The sequence below is a fragment of the Castor canadensis genome, chromosome 8 (assembly GCF_047511655.1).
Source record: "Castor canadensis chromosome 8, mCasCan1.hap1v2, whole genome shotgun sequence".
In the NCBI taxonomy this organism is placed as follows: domain Eukaryota; kingdom Metazoa; phylum Chordata; class Mammalia; order Rodentia; family Castoridae; genus Castor; species Castor canadensis.
Window position 1 is genome coordinate 24125492 of NC_133393.1, and position 18947 is coordinate 24144438.

The 18947-nt window shown below is 49.0% G+C and overlaps 2 protein-coding genes and 2 non-coding genes across 8 annotated transcripts in view; 3 read left to right on the plus strand and 1 right to left on the minus strand.

Moving 5' to 3' along the window:
- Ppt2 (palmitoyl-protein thioesterase 2) lies at nt 1-14250 on the minus strand. 5 transcript variants are annotated; one of them, XM_074082527.1, is made up of 10 exons: nt 9081-9099; nt 8513-8563; nt 7968-8161; nt 7560-7713; nt 7000-7095; nt 6802-6909; nt 5991-6074; nt 5800-5884; nt 1014-1068; nt 1-823 (listed from the first exon to the last, which is right to left on the minus strand). In XM_074082527.1, exons 3-10 carry the CDS (start codon nt 8151-8153, stop codon nt 680-682), a joined length of 912 nt encoding a protein of 303 aa, XP_073938628.1. In that variant the 5' UTR covers nt 8154-8161; nt 8513-8563; nt 9081-9099; the 3' UTR covers nt 1-679. The 5 variants fall into 5 exon arrangements, with proteins under 5 accessions (XP_073938628.1, XP_073938626.1, XP_073938627.1 ...); XM_074082525.1 differs by lacking the exons at nt 8513-8563; nt 9081-9099 and adding an exon at nt 13932-14250; XM_074082526.1 differs by lacking the exon at nt 8513-8563 and having other exon boundaries at nt 9081-9218.
- LOC141410511 (U6 spliceosomal RNA) lies at nt 2440-2543 on the plus strand. Its single transcript, XR_012435375.1, has one exon. It is a non-coding gene; the product is annotated as a U6 spliceosomal RNA (small nuclear RNA).
- Nucleotides 3803-3909, plus strand: LOC141426038 (U6 spliceosomal RNA). The gene has a single exon (XR_012451151.1). It is a non-coding gene; the product is annotated as a U6 spliceosomal RNA (small nuclear RNA).
- LOC109699674 (proline-rich transmembrane protein 1) overlaps nt 11156-18947 on the plus strand; it is a 19188-nt gene continuing 11396 nt past the window's right edge. Inside the window, exons 1-4 of the mRNA XM_020184515.2 lie at nt 11156-11293; nt 12192-12730; nt 13347-13532; nt 13665-13987. Of these exons, the coding sequence (XP_020040104.1) occupies nt 11275-11293; nt 12192-12730; nt 13347-13532; nt 13665-13841 (921 nt within the window). The 5' untranslated portion in view covers nt 11156-11274 and the 3' untranslated portion in view covers nt 13842-13987. Of the gene's footprint in view, nt 11294-12191; nt 12731-13346; nt 13533-13664 lie in introns of the transcript that reaches the window.

Sequence of the window (18947 nt, forward strand, 5' to 3'; positions counted from 1 at the left end):
CTGAGGAAATGGAACTTTATTTCCATAAATACAGGGAACACCCACTCAAGAGTAATTAAAAGAGGGGCTGGGGCCTCAAACTAGGCTCCCAAGGCATACCCCAACACTGATCATAGGGACTGGGGGATCCCCAAACCTGAGATGGGCCTTGCAGGCCACAGATATTCCCCAACACTGACACTTCAAGAACGGAACTGTCCCCATAGGGGGGGCCTCAGAACCCCACTCTCATGGGTGTCCCTCTTCGGGGTGATGAGGACTGACGACGGGGGAAGTTCAGAAGAAAAGGGAACACAGAACAGAAGCTAAAAATGTCCTGAGTGGCCTGGAAGGAGACCCCTGTGGTGGGCAGGGAGTGGGTTCTCCTCCTGCACAGCCAGATACAAAGGAGGAGCAGCAGTAGAAGCAGCCACAAGTTAAAAACCTGGCTCTCACTTCCCACCTCAGCCTTGGGTGAAAGGGAAAGCATGGAGCCACCCCTAAAGAGGATGTGAGGTAGGGAGAACCAGGACTTGGCATTCACAGAAGAGCAGAAGAGGGGGTTCTGGGAGCCCTGGTTGGTAGGGGGCAGTGTGGGAGCAATGAGGTGGTCACAGGCATGCTAGATTTGATGTCTGCTTTCCAAGGCCACCACTTGGTCTCTGGGCTTGGGAATTCCTGGTGACTCCCGAGAATGTCCTTAGGAGAGCCACGGTTCAATGCAAGACTCATAAAGAGTACGGTTGGAATGCCAGGTCGTGTGGGAGATCCCGGCCATCGGACACCTCACTATGGCCCCACGGGCCAAGAGAGTCTTCAACCCAAAAGAATCCCGGAGGTACACCTTCGAAGTGGACAAAGGGGCACCAAAGCATGGAAGAAAGACACAAAAAAAAACAAAGTGAATTACTGCTGGTGTCCTGGCCCCCTCCCCACAGGGTCAACCCTTTGGATCAGGGAATAGTGGCAGGGAGGGCTCCACAATGAGGGAGGCCAGTGGCCAAAATCAGGGGAAATAATTCCAAGGAACTCACCAGTTGCTCCTCCATCTCTAAGACCGTCTCATTGGCATCATAGAAACCAAAGAAGCTACAAAGAGATTTGGGGTATGTTATCAGGACAGCCAAGGAAAATCAAGGTGGGCTAGGGTCCTTCAAGAACTCACAGCCCTTTAGAGACACAAGCAACAGGCAAAACACTCAAAATATTTAACTGGAGATAATGTACCTCAAAGGTGGATGCCCTGAGGATATAGCATAACATCTACAGAATTCCCATTAAAAAATTCTCAGCCTGAATCTAATGAGGAAATATCCAACAAGCCCAAACTGAGGGACATGCTACAAAATAGCTGATCTAGCCAGCTACGGCAGCACATGCCTATAATCTTAGCACTTGGGTGCCTGAGGCAGGAGGATCATAACTTCCAGGCCAACCTGCACTACATAGCTACATAACAAGACCCTGTCTCATTCATTCAATCAATCAATCAATAAAAGCTAGTCTATGTGCTTCAAAAATATAGATGTCAACCAGGCGCTAGGGGCTTACGCCTATAATCCTAGCTACTTGGGAAGCAGAGATTGGGAAGAACATGCCATCTCAGGCAAATAATTCAAGAGACTCACCTCCAAAATAACCAGAGCAAAATGGACTGGAAGTGTGGCTCAAGCAGTAGAGACCCTGCCTTGCAAGTGTGAAGCCCTAAGTTCAAACCCCAGTCTCACAAACACACACACACACACACAGAAAAACATATCTATATGTGTTTCTCTATATATAGATATATGTACACATATAGATACATATATATGTATATGTCACAGGCAAAGAGTGAAGGATAATTCTTGATTAAAAGAGGTTAAAGAGACATGACAACTAAATGCAACACGTGAGCCAAGGCTAGATCTTGCTTCTATAAGGACAATTAGAAAACTAATAATCTATAGATTACTGTCTCAATTTCACATTTTTGAAAACTAGCTTTGTAAAGAACAGCATATTTATAGGAAGTACATCCCCCCACACTAAAGTATAGAGGTGTAAAGACATATCGTGTCTGCAAACCCTACTGTCAAAGGATCCACACACAAAAAACCACAAATTTAAAGGTTTATATAATTAACTAATATATGTAAGTACATACATATGTAGGGGGACTGAGAAAAGATGTTAATGCAAACATGGTAAAATATTGCTGGATGCCGGTTGCTCATGTCTGTAATCCTAGCTACTTAGGAAGCCAAGATCAGGAGGATCACAATCCAAGGCCAGCCCAGGGCAAGCAGTACAGCACCTGCCTGCAAGTGTGAGACCCTGAGTTTAAACCCAACACCATAAAAAAAAAAGGTAAAATACTAAGATTTGGGAAATCTAGGTGAAGAGCGTACTAGAATGCTTTACACTATTTTGGTAACTTTTCTTAGAAGTATGAAATTATTTCAAAATAATAAGGTCTTGTGCTCTCTTCAGCAGCACTTATGTAAAATTAGAAGGATATAGAGAAGATTAACATGGCCCTTTACAAAGATGAAATGCACATTTGTGAAACATTCCGAATTTTTTAAAAGAAATACAAAAAATAAGATAGTGTGCTAAAACAAGTAAGGGCTGGAGATGTAGTTAAATATATATATTTATCATCCCAGCTACTCAGGGAAGCATAAATAGAACCACTGTTCAGGCCAGCCTGGGAATAAATGTAAGACCCTATCCCAAAAATAAAGTAAAAAGGACTAGGGGCATGGTTCAAGTGGTAGAGTGCTTGCCTCGCAAGCAGGAGGGAGACCTTGCATTCAATTCCCAATATTGTTTTTCGGAAAAAAAAAATTAAAAAGTAAAATAAAATGTCCTCCTAACAAATGTGAGGTCCTGAGTTCAAATCCCAGAGCCACTGATAATAATAATATAATAAAATAGTCTAATTTTTTTAAATTAAAGAATATTTAACTGGTATAGGCACTGAGTGGACCCTCACTGTGAATAAATGAACATCTGCTAATTGTGTTAAGTCCAGTGGTCGGTGGGAACAAAGGAGAGGCTACCACACTAATTTTTTTTATTATTCATTTATTCATATACGCATACATTGCTTGGGCCATTTCTCCCCCCTGCCACACTAATTTTTTAAAGCACTGACAATACGTCCCATTGGGAAGCTATTTTATCTCATTTCCTATCATCTCTTTACTGTAATCTGCCGTGATCCTGGTCTAGGGAAAGTGTCTCAGCCAAAGGGAACAGCAAGAACAAAGACACAAGCGATGAGACACTGTTGGACATATGGGGGAGCTAAGCTAGAGGTCTGGGGTTGGATTTTAGGTACAGAAAAGAAGTAATGGCACACAGGCTTGTGATTTGGACGCCAGCTCTGCCACACTCTCTCCAAGCGTGTGTTTGAGTGTGTTATTTAATACACCACATGAGCATACCTCCTTTGCTGGGACACAGTGGCTCAAGTCTATAAGCCTAGCTACTCTCAACCAATGGCTATGGTGGTGTGTACCTGTCAGCTACACAGGGCTGATGTAAGGATTAAACTAGCTAATACATACAAAGTACTTAAAAGAGTGCCTTGAGCTATTACTATCATTCATAGGGTTGTTGGATATGTAAAATGAGATAGCGTATATAAAGTCATCCCTTATTGTTGCACAATTATAATATTGTAAGGGGTGTCACTATCAAAACCCTCTAATACTGTCCCATCTCACTCAGAATAAAAACCAAAGGCACTAGCTGTCAGGAAGTATGGCAGATGAGGAGTTACTGTTTAGTAGGTAAGGAGTTTCACTTTAGGCTAGGGGTAAAAGTTGTTTAGATAGTGCTCGCTTAGGCAGCACATATACTAAAATTGGAACGATACAGAGAAGATTAGCATGGGCCCTGTGGAAGGATGATATGCAAATTCGTGAAGCATTCCATAAAAAAAATAAATAAATAAAAGTTGTTTTGATAAATGGTGGTGATGGCTGCACAACAATGTGGATTTACTTCATGCCACAAAACTACACTGAAGGGCTGGCAGACTGGCTCAAGTAGCCACTCTGACTAGCAAGCTTGAAGGCCCTGAGTTCACGCCCCAATACCAAAAAAAAAAATAAAAAAACTGTACACTGTAAAAATGGTTAAAATTGTAATTTAGTTACCTATTTACCTATCTACAAATAAACACACATACACCATATACATATACTTTTTTTCTCCTGGTGCTGGAATCAAATCTAGAATCTCAAGCATATTAGGCAAGTACTTTACTGAGCTATGGACCCCAGCCCAGTGTGTGTGTGTGTGTGTGTGTGTGTGTGTGTGTGTGTGTGTGTGTGTGTGTGTGTGTGTGTGTGTGTGACAGTCTCACTATATAGTCCAAGACCCCAGCCCAGTGTGTGTGTGTGTGTGTGTGTGTGAGAGACAGTCTCACTATATAGTCCAAGCCAGCTTCAAACTTGCAACCCTCCTGCCTCAGCCTCCTCAGTGTTGGGATTATAGGTATGTACCATCACACCTGGCTGTATTTGGTCACAATAAAAAAGGGAAAAAAATTGGGCTGGTGGAATGGCTCAAGTGGTAGGTTTAGCAAGCCTGAGGCCCTGAGTTAAAAACCCTAGTACTGCAAAAGGAAAAAAGAAAAAAATTAAGGGCCTAACTTTGGCCTACAAAGACTCAGTGTTAACTGGTTTCTGCTACCTCTCTACCTTCCTCTCCTGACCTCCCCCCAGTCCTTGTGCTTTTGCCACACCTGCCTCCTCATTCCTCACACCAGCCCCAGGGCTCAGCAGGAGCTCCTTGAGTCTTTTCCCCCAGACTGTGGCAGAACTCCTTCCCTAATTTCCTTCAGTCTTACTTGCCCAGCCTTCTAGGAGGACTTCTCTGACCACTATCTAAAATAGGCCCCAGTCATCCTCTGATCTCCCCTCTGCCTTCTTTTATTGCCACCTGACATATGTTTTTATAATTGATTATCTTCTCCCCAGCTAGAACATAAGCTACATAACACTAGGGATTTCTCTTTTATTTACTGCTGCATCCCCAGAGTCTAGAGCAGCACTTGCGCACACAGTGCTCAACAAATATTTTTTAGGAATGTAGTTCAGGTGACATTTCAGATCACTCATAATGACATACAACCGAGGCAAGCACACAGTGCCATGGAACCATGGATTTTCCTGAGGCATAAGATGGAGGGGATGAGGCTCAAGGCTGTCACAGTAGTCTAGGTCAGTAAAGAGACGGTAGGAAATAAGATAAAATGGCACAGAACTCCCCCACTTGTACCTATGTCAATTTCCTGGTTTTGATGTTGTGCTCTAGTTAAATAAGATGCAATGACTGGGGAAACTTCGTGAAACATACACAGGACCTCTCTAAACCATCTTTGCAACCCCTAATTATTTCAAAATTAAAAGCTGGGTTCCGTTTTGTTCTGTCTTGTTTTGTTTCAGATAGAGTCTCACTGTATTGCCAGGATGGTCTCAAACTCATGCGCTCAAGTGATCCTTCTTCATCAGACTCAAAATTAAGTTTTATAAGGGCTGAGTGCTTGTTTAGTGCTTGTTTGATCCCCCCAGAAAAGAAAAGCTTTTACAGAGGGGCTGACAGGGATGGAAAGAGAGTAAAGTCGGCAGGACTTAGTGACGGGGTAGATATAGAGATTTGGAATATGCCTCCCAGAGGTTTTGCTTTTAGGTAACAGGACAAATAGCAAGTGGAAGATACTAACTGAGCAGTGAGAAGTAGGCCAGTTTTAGGCTGGAGATAAAGATTGCTGTGGGGCTGAAAAATGTTTTTAGCCAATATTCAGTCTCCATAATCCCTTATTACCTGGACTGCCAGGGAGTAATAACACCATCATCAGGGCCTCCAATCAGCACCAGGCGGCCCACACGAAGAAAGTTTTTCCGCCATGCTGCAGGGTGGTAGAAAGAAGACTGAGTCACAGCCCAGGTTGTTGCAAAAGACATGGGGTCAAAGAAGCAGAAAAATGAACACAAGATGGGAGCATGGGGTCTTACCAGTGGCATTGGGATGGTCTCTTTCTCCATTGATTAGGGCCAGGAAGCTGCTGGCATTGAGGTATAAATCATCATGATGGGGGTCTGAGCACAAACAGCAGTTAGAAAGATAAAGAAGCCAATAAGGCTGTGGTAATAGTCAAGGTGAATAGTAATATAATAGTATTGCTAATAACTATAAACATGATAAGAAGCACTTTTATCTAGCACCTACTATGAATCGGGTACTGCCAAAAGCACATTACATTAATTTAATCTTCACAACCACCTTATGAAGTATGTGCTACATTATTTTGCAGATGAGAAAAAGCTAAGTAAGTTGCCCAGAATCACCCAGCAATGTCAAGTAGTCTGGCCCCAGCATCATGGTCTTACAGACTGCACTAGAGGTGGAAAAACTATGAACCATGGGCCAAATCTAGTCTGCCACTTGTTTTTATAAAAAAAGTTGCATTGGAACACAGACACAACTCATTCATTTACATACGGTCTACACTGCTTTCACACTGTAACAGCACAGTCAAGTAGTTGTGAGAGAAACTGTATGGCCTACAAAGCCAATAGTATTTACCATTTGGCCTTTTACAGAAAAGTTCTGCTGATCCCTGCATCATACTATACTCTCTGAGACAATTAGATGATACACATAAAGAAAGCAATTTGAACAGTGCCTAGTCAGATAATAAGTACTCAATAAATGGAAGATCTCATTATTGTCATTGGTACTGGTTAGGGTAGAGGTGGTGGCAGCAGGCCCTACCCTCCACAGTGCCTTCTCCATGGAGGCCCCAGTTCAGCATCCCCCACTCACCATGCCAATAGTTGCAGATGGAGAATTCCTGGCCCCAGGGGCTATAGCAGATCCGGTAGAGATTAGACCGCATGGAGGTGGGGAACAGCCACTTCAAATAGTCTGTGTCTGGCAAGAGAATGGCAGTTCCAAGTGGCCACTAGCCTCTGTGCCCCCCAAAACTCAGGGCCTTCTATGGATCCCACAGTGCCCACTCACCTCCATACTGCCCCATCTGTGGAGATGAGAGAGAGATGAAAGTATCCACATTGTGCTCATCCATGACAGAGAGCAGTGCCCGGCACACAAGGCCACCTGAAGGCAGAACATCAACATTGAGCAGGGACTTAAATACAGACAGGTCAACAGGATATAGGCCCCTGCTTTCTGCCCCTTCCCTCCACACACACACTGAATATATGGAGACTGGGGCCCACAGAATGCAGGCACACCCTATGCCAAAAGATCACATATCATGAAGTGACAAAGGCAGAATTAAGAGTCTCGGTCTCCTGACTAACTCCAGAATGCTTTTAACAATAACCATGAAATATGGGGACAGAAGGGGCAGTAGTACATGGAACCTCCCTCCCATTCAGGACAGACAGAAAGATACAGGTGCTGAGAGAAGTCAGAAAAGTGGGGCTCAGGTACCAGGGCTCTGGCTGAAGCAATGTAGTTCAGAAAAGGGGACACCAGGAAGTATCCCAGTTAGTATCCCTCAGATAAGGATCAAGCCTCAAGCAGGGCTTAGGAGTTACGAGGAATTTGTCGCCTACCCTGGGAGTAGCAGATGAGATGTACCCCTTGAGGGGCCTTTGCCATGATGGGGACCACAGCCTCTCGGAACCCTTGCACCTGTTCCCACAGGGGCCGCAAGCTCTCTCTGCCATCGAAGAGATCAAGTACTGTCACCACAGTCCCGGGGTGTGTCTGTGGGAAGGGGGCAATGCAACCACTGGGGATGGACTATGGAGCTCCCACACACACCCCCTGGTCACCATCCACATGCCTACTATGACTGCTAGAACCAGGGATCCCAGCTCCCAACTACCCCCTCACACATACACACTCCTGTGGCAGTTTCCTGAGGAGCTGGCAGTCCCAGAGGTAGCTTTCAGCTGCCCACTCTTCCTCCCAGCTATGTAGACACCTCCAACACCCTCCACCAGTGTCCCCTAACAGACCTCATTAATGTATTCCAGCAGGTGGCGAAAGCTGTATGAGCTGTCAAATAGCCCATGCACCACGATGACCGGCTTGTAGGAAGCGCGGTGGGGTGCCGGGGCTGCAGGCAGCAGCAGCAACAGCAGGAACGGCAACAGGAACAGAACCCACGCTGAGGGGAGTCTCTGCCCCCAGAGACCCAGCATGCTCCCACCTGAGAAGGGGAAATGAGGTACTGTGAAGAAAATGACAACATCCCCTTCCTTCGGAACAGACACCTGATAATCAAGCCTTCCCTTCGCACTTCCACACCAGGTCTTTGTCACATAGCCTACTTTTAACTTACTCCAGGTCCTCTCCTCACAAACACACCCCCTACTACACGTTGACGCACCAACGCGCATCTGAGGTCCCGCCCCCAACTCAGTGATCGGGGTACTTGGTCGCTAGGCCCAGGATCTTCCTTATGCATCACCCCAGCCATGCACATCCTGGAGTTCTGCAAGACCCCCCCCCCTCCCCGCCGAGAAGCAGCCCAGGACCCCTGGAGAGTGCAAACTCTCACCTGGCCTGGATCTGTAGGCCTCGCTCCGCCCGCTGTTTACTTCTCCCCAGTCTGGAACCCACGGGGAGGGGAAGGGTGTAACGAGAGCGCGCAGGGGAATGACGGATGGGAGGGGGGGAAGGACTGCTCGGGGTCGCGCAAAGCCGTCACGTCCGGGGCTTTCCCTGGCAACTGTGCGAGCGTCCCCTGCAACGCAGGCCGGGGGACCGCAGGGGCAATGGAATATTCCATTGCACCCTAGGAGGTGGGGAGGAAATAGGCGGAGCGATCCATTTAGGGAGGTGGGGAGAACCAGCAGCTGCAAATATACCCTAGAAATCTAAAGAAAGCCTCTCCAGGCCCCGCTGCACCGCGACCCGACTTCCCCCGCCTTGATTCACCCCACTTCGCAATCCAGGCGCCTGACTCTGCAGCAGAACACGAAATTCTCGGTCAGGGACGGTGGGGGTTGGATTCGGGAAAAGGTAGTCCTTTTGCCATACGCCTCGTGGGTGGCGGGATGTCGTGCAGGGCTGATGGCAGCTGGAGCACGCCCCTCGACCCCCTACCCACCCCATCAGCGTCTTACAACTCTTCAGTCTGAAGTGCGTGTAGTGCCCTCGTCTCCAGAGACGTGGAGAGTCCTCCAGGCCCCTCGAGTTAAGTGCAGCCTGGCCCAGTTTCTCCAGCCCCACTCAATTCTCCTCCCCAAATGCGACCCACCCCCCAAGGGGCGTGGGCTCCTGGGGCAGCGCTAACTCACGCCTACTCGATTTCGATCAGTCTTCTACTTGAGCGACGCCCTAAAATCCGGTCCTCAGAACTCTGAGTCGCTCCCTCCCCAGAGCATTCTACCCTAGCCAGACTTCGAGCTCCAGGTTCCTGCACCGCTCAGCCTACCCTTGACTCCTACCCGATATCCCAGTGCCCGGCTGAGGCCTTTGTTAGGGCTTTTACTCAACAGTTAAAAATTATTCCCTTGAGAAAGGGATTTCTGAGCATGTCTGAGTCTCTCCACCTGATCATAAAGTCTTTGCTCATTCTAAACTCGTCTCTCCCAATAAAACCAACTTGGACTCAGAAGCGTGTCGAGTGAGGATGGGGTAGGAGTAAGGGATTAGGGGATTACGGGAACGCCTGAAAAAAGCCAGAACGACCGGTATGAGGCCGTGCTCTAAATCTTTGAAGCCCAAAACTGACTCAGGCCTCTTTATTGCTTTCCGCCTGGACTCAGACCCGGAGAGACACAGCTAGGAGAGCGACTGCCTTAGGCAGGGGCTGGGAAATACTTCTAAAGGAGGGGGAGGGGATAACTGATGCTCAGGCTGCTTCTACAAAAAGCCCAACTGGTGTAATCTCGGTAGACTGCCTATCCTCACCCCACCTCCGCACCCACGCGCTTCCAAGATGCAAAAAAGCAAATAAAAGACTGCAATAATCGCTGTGCCTCAAGTGGACTCCGAGGTGGAGTTGCGTCTTGGCAAGGGTGGTGTGTGGGGGTAGGGGGATTTCAGGAATGAATCTGAACACTGACCTTACCCAGAAACTCTATGCACCCCAACAAGCAAGGTGGGGGGAGGAAGAGGGAAAACGGATGTTTATAAGCATGTAGTTCAGAAATGAGCAGTTAGATCATCCCTTCCCTGTCCCAAAGCATTTCAGCTCCTTAACTCTGGAGGAAGAAGGCAGCTATGAGCCCCAATGCTCTCTCCCTTCCCCCACCTACTTTCATATTACACACCAGAGCCAGGCGTGATAACATACTGTAATCCCAGCACTGGGGAAACAAAGGCAGAAGAATGGAGAATTTGAAGACAACTTGTGCTACATAGTGGAGACCCTTCCTGTCTTGAAAAAACAAACAAAAACAAAATTTAAAGCCGGATGGGTGGCTCACGTTTGTAATCCTAGCTACTCAGGAGGCAGAGATCAGGAGGATGGCAGTTTGAAGCCAGCTCCAGGCAAATAGTTTGGGAGACCCTGTCTCGAAAATAATCCCACCCCAAAGAAAGGTGGATGGAGTGGCTCAAGCCGTAAAGACGCCTCCTTAACAAATATGAGGGGCTCCCCAAAAAAATTATAGACTCAAGTCTCCCCACTTTATGGCCAGGATGGCAGCCCAGACTGTGCATCCCAGGAACTTTTCGGAATATCTTGGTTCTCAACTTTCCACAATTCTCCCTCATATACGTTAGCTCTTCTAAACAGGAGAAAATTAGGGCCACAGATTTGGGAGATCCTGGTACCTTGCAAATAGCTCGGAAGGGAAATAAGGAGGGGAAGACCTGCCTGGGTGAATCAGGTCTGGAGGGAGGTCGGATATTGAATCCACTGAGCACCTGGCTCACTCCTTCCCACGACATAATCACTACAGCGAGTCTTAGAAGGGGAGACTCTAGAGAGTTCTCTCTCCCTCCTTCCTTCTCTTAGTCCCACCCGCCTTGCTTGGTCTTGCCTCCGTTTCCATGACAACTCCAAGGGAGCCTAAATTGGGGACTTGAATACCAGGGTAAAAGGAGGAGAGAGGTGGTCCAAGAGCATACGAGACAGAGTGGGGGGACAGCTTCAGATGTCCCCCCCTCCCTAGACTCGGTCCCTTTAAGCTCCCCCCCCCTTTCCGCTCTCCCTCCGCCCCCCCCCCCCCCCCCCCCCCCCCCCGCTACTGTCTTCATCTCTCCATCTCTGCGCTGCTGCGGGCTGCGCCATCCCGGACTCAGACTCCAGTGCCAGCCGGGGGCCCTTGACTCCGGCTGCCGGGACCCCGTCCCAGTGAGACCGCAGGCATGTCATCGGAAAAGTCAGGTAAAAAACAATAACAAAACCTCCCCCACGCCCTCCCTAATCCCCCCCACACTTGCCCTAACTCCCTTCCTTAACCCTCCCTAGCCGGTGGTTAGGGTGGTACGGTTCCATCCTCCCTTCTGTCCACCTCTCAACGCCCCCCAACACCCATTCCTTCCTATCTCCCACCCTTCTCTTCCTCCCTCCGTCCAGTGTCAACCTCTGCCCCTTGCCAACAACATGGACAAGGGGGCAGGTTAAGAGGGAGGTACTGAGCAGCTTATTATCAGCCAGGTATTGCAGGGATAGCATCCCTGGGAGTGACAGATGGACAATCACTGGCTCACTCGCCTGGAGACATCCAGTGGGGAAATACGGAGACATGATGAGATGGGGGTTGGCAGAGAAGTAAAATCTAGAAGGCTCTTTTTTGTGGGCTTTAAAAGGGCCCATTAGATTCCCAGAGAGGCCAGGGCATCCTCCTTCACCACTGAAGGGAAGAGAAAGTGGACAATGTCATTCCACATGTGCTTATACAAAAACTATTTAACACATACGAATACCATGTTGCACGTCTACACATGTGCACTTACAAGGGTAGATCAGAGAGACCAGCCCAAGGTAGCAGTCACATAAGGACAGGAGACAGGGTCTATGAGTGAAAGCTGAGTGCATGCTGATGAAAAAGAAGAAAGAGCAGCAGAGGAGAGTTGTGACCTCAAAACTAGATTGAAGGGGGGAGGGCAGGTGGCCTAGATACAGTCCCTTTCCTGATCCCAAAATGAGAGATGGCTTCTCATCCGTCTCTGTCTTTCCCATTACTTCTCCATCCCTTTCCATCTCCTCTTACCCCTTCTCTTCTCTTCTGTCTTATCTCTCCCCTTATCCTCTCCTCGGCTTCCTGCCTTACGGCCCCCAGGTCTCCCGGACTCAGTTCCTCACACTTCTCCACCCCCGTACAATGCCCCCCAACCCCCAGCCGAGCCCCCCGTCCCGCCCCCACAGGCAGCCCCCTCCTCGCACCATCACCACCACCATCACTACCACCAGTCAGGCACCGCCACCCTCCCGCGCTTAGGGGCAGGTGGCCTATCATCTTCAGCGGCCAACGCTCAGCGAGGCCCCTCGTCCTCTGCCACACTGCCTCGGCCCCCACACCATGCCCCACCCGGTCCGGCCGCTGGGGCGCCCCCACCCGGCTGCGCTACCTTGCCCCGCATGCCACCCGACCCTTACCTGCAGGAGACTCGCTTCGAGGGCCCACTTCCCCCGCCGCCGCCCGCTGCCGCCGCCCCGCCCCCGCCAGCGCCCTCCGCTACTGCCCAGGCCCCGGGCTTCGTGGTGCCCACGCACGCGGGGGCGGTGGGCACTCTGCCGCTGGGGGGCTACGTAGCGCCAGGCTACCCCTTGCAGCTGCAGCCCTGCACTGCCTACGTGCCGGTCTACCCTGTGGGCACGGTGAGTGTGGGGCTGACAGGGGCCCGGGAGGTGGGGGGCACAGTGAAACAGGTCTTGAAATTGGGGAAACACTGGAAGCTGGGGAAATAGCGAAACAGGAACAGGGGACCGAGCGGTGTTCTGGTGAAAAGCTCTAGATAGAATTGCAAAGAGGTGAGGGACTAGGGAAAGGCCTGGGAATATGGGTGCTGGAGGGCGGGACGAGAGCGACGTTCTCTTGGGGTCAGTTGTGAGGGTCTGGGAGAGGGAACTGAGATCAAGAGGAGATCTGAAAGGACACCGCCTGGAGGGAAGAAATGGAACCTAGAAACCGAGGGGCAGAGAGAGCAGAAGCTGAGACTGAGTCCGTAGAAATCAGGTAAGTGTGTCTAGAGGGAAAAAACAAGGTCTGTTGAAGACCAGCACAGCGCCAGTGGGCCATACCTCGTGGGAAAATGTGGAGACCGCCAAGAATATGGGAGTTAATGATGCAGAATTTATGGGTGTCCTGGAAAAACAATAATTTTCTTTGAAAAGAAAAAAATGGTGCTTTTACAACCGCTCCGCCAAAGGCCGACCGTTGATAGGCCGTAAGAGGGTCGGAATGAGTCTCCTTCCCCCAACTTTCCTTCCACAGCCCTACGCAGGCGGGACGCCTGGAGGAACGGGAGTGACCTCCACTCTCCCCCCGCCACCCCAGGGCCCGGGGCTGGCCCTGCTGGAGCCGAGACGCCCGCCGCACGACTACATGCCCATCGCAGTGCTGACTACTATCTGCTGCTTCTGGCCTACGGGCATCATCGCCATCTTCAAGGCAGTGCAGGTGTGGGGCGAGGGGGTTTAGAATTACGCGGTTTTTCTTAGTCTGGGCATTCTGGGGATCATCTTAGAGCGAGGCTAAGGCGTGGGAACAAGCAGCGGCTGTCTGACCACCACCCACCCCCGTCCCTGGTAGGTGCGCACGGCGTTGGCCCGCGGAGACATGGTGTCCGCAGAGATCGCTTCACGCGAGGCCCGGAACTTCTCCTTCATTTCCCTGGCGGTGGGCATCGCAGCCATGGTACTCTGTACCATCCTCACAGTAGTCATCATCATCGCTGCGCAGCACCACGAGAACTACTGGGATCCCTAAAAACGCCCCGGCCCAGCCCCACTGTGCGCCCCTCGACCTCCCAGGCGCCTTCTGCAGTCATGCCGCGGACCCAATGGGTGTCCTACTCACCGGCCTCTAAGGCCGCTGGACTTCGATACATCCTAAACTCCGCCTCCACGGAACCTCTCGCCTTGAGAGTCCAATGTGAATCCAGTTCCTCAGGAACCTTTCCAAAACCCACAACCCCCGGGACGCCGTTTCCCGGGATCCCCGCCAAACTCCCGGCTCTCAGTAGTTCCAATCTTCCACCTGCTCAAAGTGCGACGCCCCCAGCCGAGCTCGCGAGGTCTGTGCTTGCCAGCCGCGAGTCTGGTCCCCAAAGCCCCGCCTCCTCTTCAGGCTCCGCCTCAACTCCGGCAAAGCCCCGCCTCCAGGTGGGCAAGCTCCGCCTTCTTTTCCTCCCTGCGGGGTGATTCAGTCTGGTTATTGGGTTTGTGGCTCTAGGCCCAGCCCACAGACCGACAGACACTTCCCCTTCGCTCTAGGACCTAGCCCCGGGATAACCACACCCCCACGCTCGCTCCAGTTATTTGCTAGTACTGTTTTGTCCTCCTTCTCCTGGGTCTCTACCTATTTTCTTGCAAATTTCGGAACCTTCTTCCTCCTCACTCCACCCCCGCCTTTGTTTTTTGAAATGAGACTTGGGAAGTTTCGAGTTTAGGATCCTTAATCTTGGAATAAGAAACTAGTCTCATTGTCTGTAAATACTCCTTTCCACCTGTCCCAACCCCTGGGCAACCTGGCAGAAAGGAATCCAGGATAGTGACCTCCCGAGCCCAGGAGGGAGCCGGCCCGCTCCCCTCTCCCCTCGGTGGTCCCTGCCTTGTTCTGATCTGTGTGTGCGTGTGTGAACTTCTGAAAGACAATATTAAAGAAACTTAGTGGATTTATCACCCGCGATTCCAAAGGCTGCGGCCCCACTAAGACCCTCCCCTTTTTGGGTCCCCTTTTCATTTCTCCATCTCCTTGGGGAAGGGGGAGACAATCAACAAAAACAAAAATGGGAAGAGACAGATTTCCAGAACACGAGAGAGACACAAATAGGAGGAATAGAGAGGGGCCCCTGGATATAGCCATTAGGGAAGACCTTGGTTGCCTTTCTCACTGAGGGCTTTCAGACCCCCACCGCCCCTTTCCCACTCCCTTCTAGACTGGGTTTAGGGCTGTAGGAGTCCACAGATCTTTCCCTCAAACTCCAGAAAGACGAGAGGAAAGAAGATGGCAGACCATTGTGAAGTTGGTCAAGGATGGCGGGGGGCGGGGTGGGGGAAGGGGGGTCGGGGCGGGGAGGCAGGCAAAAGTTACCAGCTGCGCACAGCTCTTCCTGACTTTGGGCTGAAAGTGGCAGACAACCTGGATTAGAGCCCCCCGTGAGGGGCTAGGGTAGGCAAAGAGCTGTGTGAACCCTAAGGAGGAGGTAATAGCCTCTCAAGTCTCCTGCCTACCCTGATGTTAGCTGAGAAGGCATCTGCGTGGGAGGGGCTGAGGATGAGACTAGTGGAGGACTTTGAGCCTTTCATTGTATAAGCTTTCATTATACCCTTCAGGACACGGTTCTAACCCTAAATTTGTGCATTCATACAACAGAGGCGTGACCCTGACCTCATGGAGCTTACAGTCTACAAGGGAAGCCTTGCACGAAGACAGAAGACAAGAAAAGGGGATGTCATGGGTTCTCTTTGGGATATTTTAGGTATAAGGTGCCTTCCTTATCAAACTTCTTGAAAAAATAATACTCGCTTGCAGCTTCTACTTCCTCATCTCCTATTAATCTTTTTTTTTTTCCTTAAATAGGGGAGTAGAGCTATCAGAGATTTTTGCACCTTCCCCACCCCCCAACCCAGTACAGGGTTTTTAACTCAGAGCTTCAATGGGGCACACCCCAGCCCTTTTTGCTTTAGTTATTTTTTTAATAGAGTCTCACAACTTTTGCCTGGATTGCAATCCTCCTATTTATGTTTGCCAAGTAGCTGGTATAATAGGCACACACCACCACGCCCAGTTTATTGGTTAAGATGGAGTCTTGCTAACTTTTTGCCCAGGCTGGTCAAACCACCCAACTTCCTGCTCTCCACCTCCAGAGTATCTGGGGTTACAAGTGTGAGCCACCAACTGGTTCTGTTTTTCTTTTCTTTCTTACCCACTATTTCTTTTTTTGGGGAGAAGGGCTAGTACTGGGGTTTGAATTCCGGGCTTCATGCTTGCTAGGCAGACTACCACTTGAGCCCTTTTTTGTGTTGGACATTTTAGACATAGGGTCTCTCAAACTATTTGTCCCAGGGCTGGCTTGGAACCATGATCCTCCTGATCTCTGCCTCCTGAGAAGCTAGGATTATAGACATGAGCCAACAGCACCTGGCTACATACCCCCTATTTCTTGACCTCTTGAAATATGCTTTCACTCTCTACACTACTGAAATCATTCTCTCAAATGGCACCCAAAGGTCAGAGTTTGCCTGGGCCAAAATCAATGGCATTTTTCACAGTACTTGCTTCTCTAACCCTCCTGTGCCTATCTCTTGACTCTGGATTCCCCACAACTCCAGGCTCAGGGACATGTACTCTCCTCTCCCAACCTCTTCATCCTCATACCTCTAGTCATTCCTCCTTCCTTTTTCTCCACCTTTCCCTAAATGTCTGTCTCTGAATTTCTTTTTCTTTCTCCGAGATGTTCCTTTGAAAGCTTATCTACTCAATATATCCATCATCTTTATTTAATTAGTTATTTACTTTCATTTGATTGGTTGATTGGTCTTGCTATATAGCCCAGACTAGGCTCAAATTCTCAATCCTCCTGCCTCCTGAGTGTTGGGATTACAGGCAGACACCACAAGGCCTGGAGTTCTGATTATTTTTTTTTTCTGGTGCTGGGGATTGAACTGAGGGCCCCTCACATGATAAGCAAGTGCTCTACCACTGAGATACATCCCCAGCCTCTAAACATCATCACTAACACTAACCCAATGCCTCTATAACCTTTATGTGCAGACATTCTTTTTTGGAGGGGGTGGGACTGGAATTTGAATTCAGGGCTTCACACTTGCAAAACAGGCACTCTACCACTTGAGCTAGACCTTCAGTCCATTTTGCTTTGGTTATTATTGGAGATGTGGTCTCCCAAACTATTTGCCTGGTCTGGCCTCAAACCACGATCTCGATCTCCCGACCTCACCCTCCCAACTAGCTAGGATTGTCAGCATGAGCCACCTTTTCCTAGCTCAGACATTCTTCCAGTGCCTTTGAACACAGATAGCCACATGAACCATGCTACCTTACTCTAAACTCAGCATATTCCAAACCAACCCTGCTTCCCTGTTTTTTTAAATGACTTTGTCTTCCAGTCACCCTTCCTTATCTGATACTTGCCACCCCCCCCCACCTCCTGCCTTACAAAGGTGTACTGTCAAGCCTGAGTCAATTTCACAGCCACAATATGTTTTGAATCTGTAACTTTTCCCCAGCTCTTGCCAGAAGCATTACCTCATCTAGGATTATTGCAGCAGCTTCCCCAACAGGTCTCCCCGCCACCTACCTCTCCAGCTCTCCCTCAAAGCTGCTGTCAAATTATCCTCCCTAGACACACTTCTTACATAATTTCACTGCTTAAAACCTTTCAAAAACCAGTCATAGTGGCATGCACCTGTAGTCTCAGCTATAGGGGAGGCTAAAGGGGGAGGATCACTTGAGCCCAGAGTTTGAGACTAGTCTGGGCAATATAGTGAGACCCTGTCTCTAAAAAGGGGAAAGTAAAAATAAAAAGCCCTTCAACATTTCCTATTGTTTATTCAATCATTTACAAAATATCAATCTGGCCTTCAACTCCTTTCATAATTGTGCTTGCAAAGCAGGAGCTCTACTACTTGAGCCACATCTCCAGCCAAAGGGCAACTTTCTTTAAAAGTATCCAGGTCTGAAACCCACCCAATTGCATTTCTTCCCTACCCCACTCCATCCCCCCAACCCTCACCCCTACCCCTGCCTAGGCCTCTTCTCGTCTTTTTTTTTCCTTCTTTTTCTTTTTCTTTAAGCGTTTGAATTCAGGGTCTCATGCTTGCTAGGTAGGCGATCTTGAGCCACTCTGCCATTTCCTTCACCTGTTGTCTTGATGAACAAACCTTCCTTGGAACTCATTTGAAAGCTGGAGCCAAATCTGGTTTATCTGTGGTTTTCAGATCATCATCTGATAAAACCTCTTCCACCAATCTTTGAACTCAATTGAACTGAAAGTAATCAGGCAGAAGGAGAAGTGAGTAAAAATGACTTCTCCCTAATCTCTTCAATTCAGCCAGACTCCTCCCTGGGGAGGAAACAAAATACTGTTTTCCAATTTGATTCTCCTACCACCTTACCTCAACGCCCTCTCCACACAGTGCCCTCCGCTCTTGCACCCTACTGACAGATTCCACCTTCCAGCAGAGGTTCTATACCCCCTGAACATCTACTCTTTTGTGTGTGTGTGTGTGTGTGTGTGTGTGTGTGTGTGTGTGTGTGTGTGTGTGTGGTACTGGGGTTTGAACTCAGGGCCTTACAATTGCTAGGCAGATGCTCTACTGTCTTCCAATTTGATTCAATATTGGGTCATTAATCCCTCTGATTTATTGACGATTTGGCACCTGTCTATTTCTATTTCTGTGAACTTTTTCATTTTTCTTTTTCTCCTTCCTTCCTTCCATCCTCCCTCCCTCCCTTCCTTTTTCCCTCTTCTTTTCTTTTCTTTTTTCTCCCCAGTGGTTGGGGATGGAACCCAGTGCCTCATGAATGCCAGGCAAACATTCTACCATGAATCTATATTCTCAGCCCCTCGTTTCAGTATTTCTAATGTCTTCGGTATCCATGTAGATCATCCAATACTCTGGACAATTGCTGGCCTCTAGTGATCTGATGTCCCATTCTCCCAGCCATCCTCTCTTTCTCTGTATCATGCCTTCAACTTGGTCACCACCAATAACTGTCATCTTTCCAAAAATCTTTATATCCACAGTCTTTTCATATCAACCGCCAGAAACCCTGTTCCAAAAATTCCCAACCCTATCTGGACTTCCCAGTGATTAACTCTCTGCATTATTTTTAAGTGGTGTTTGATTC

Excerpts from the sequence above, each read along its gene's own strand:
- Ppt2 (XM_074082525.1), bottom strand. The coding sequence starts at position 13,962 with ATGTATCGAAGTCCAGCGGCCTTAGAGGCCG. Across the intron at positions 7,714-7,967 it reads TGCTGGAATACATTAATGAG|ACACACCCCGGGACTGTGGT; the intron begins GTCTGTTAGGGG and ends CCCTTCCCACAG. Across the intron at positions 7,096-7,559 it reads TCTCATCTGCTACTCCCAGG|GTGGCCTTGTGTGCCGGGCA; the intron begins GTAGGCGACAAA and ends TTCTGCCTTCAG.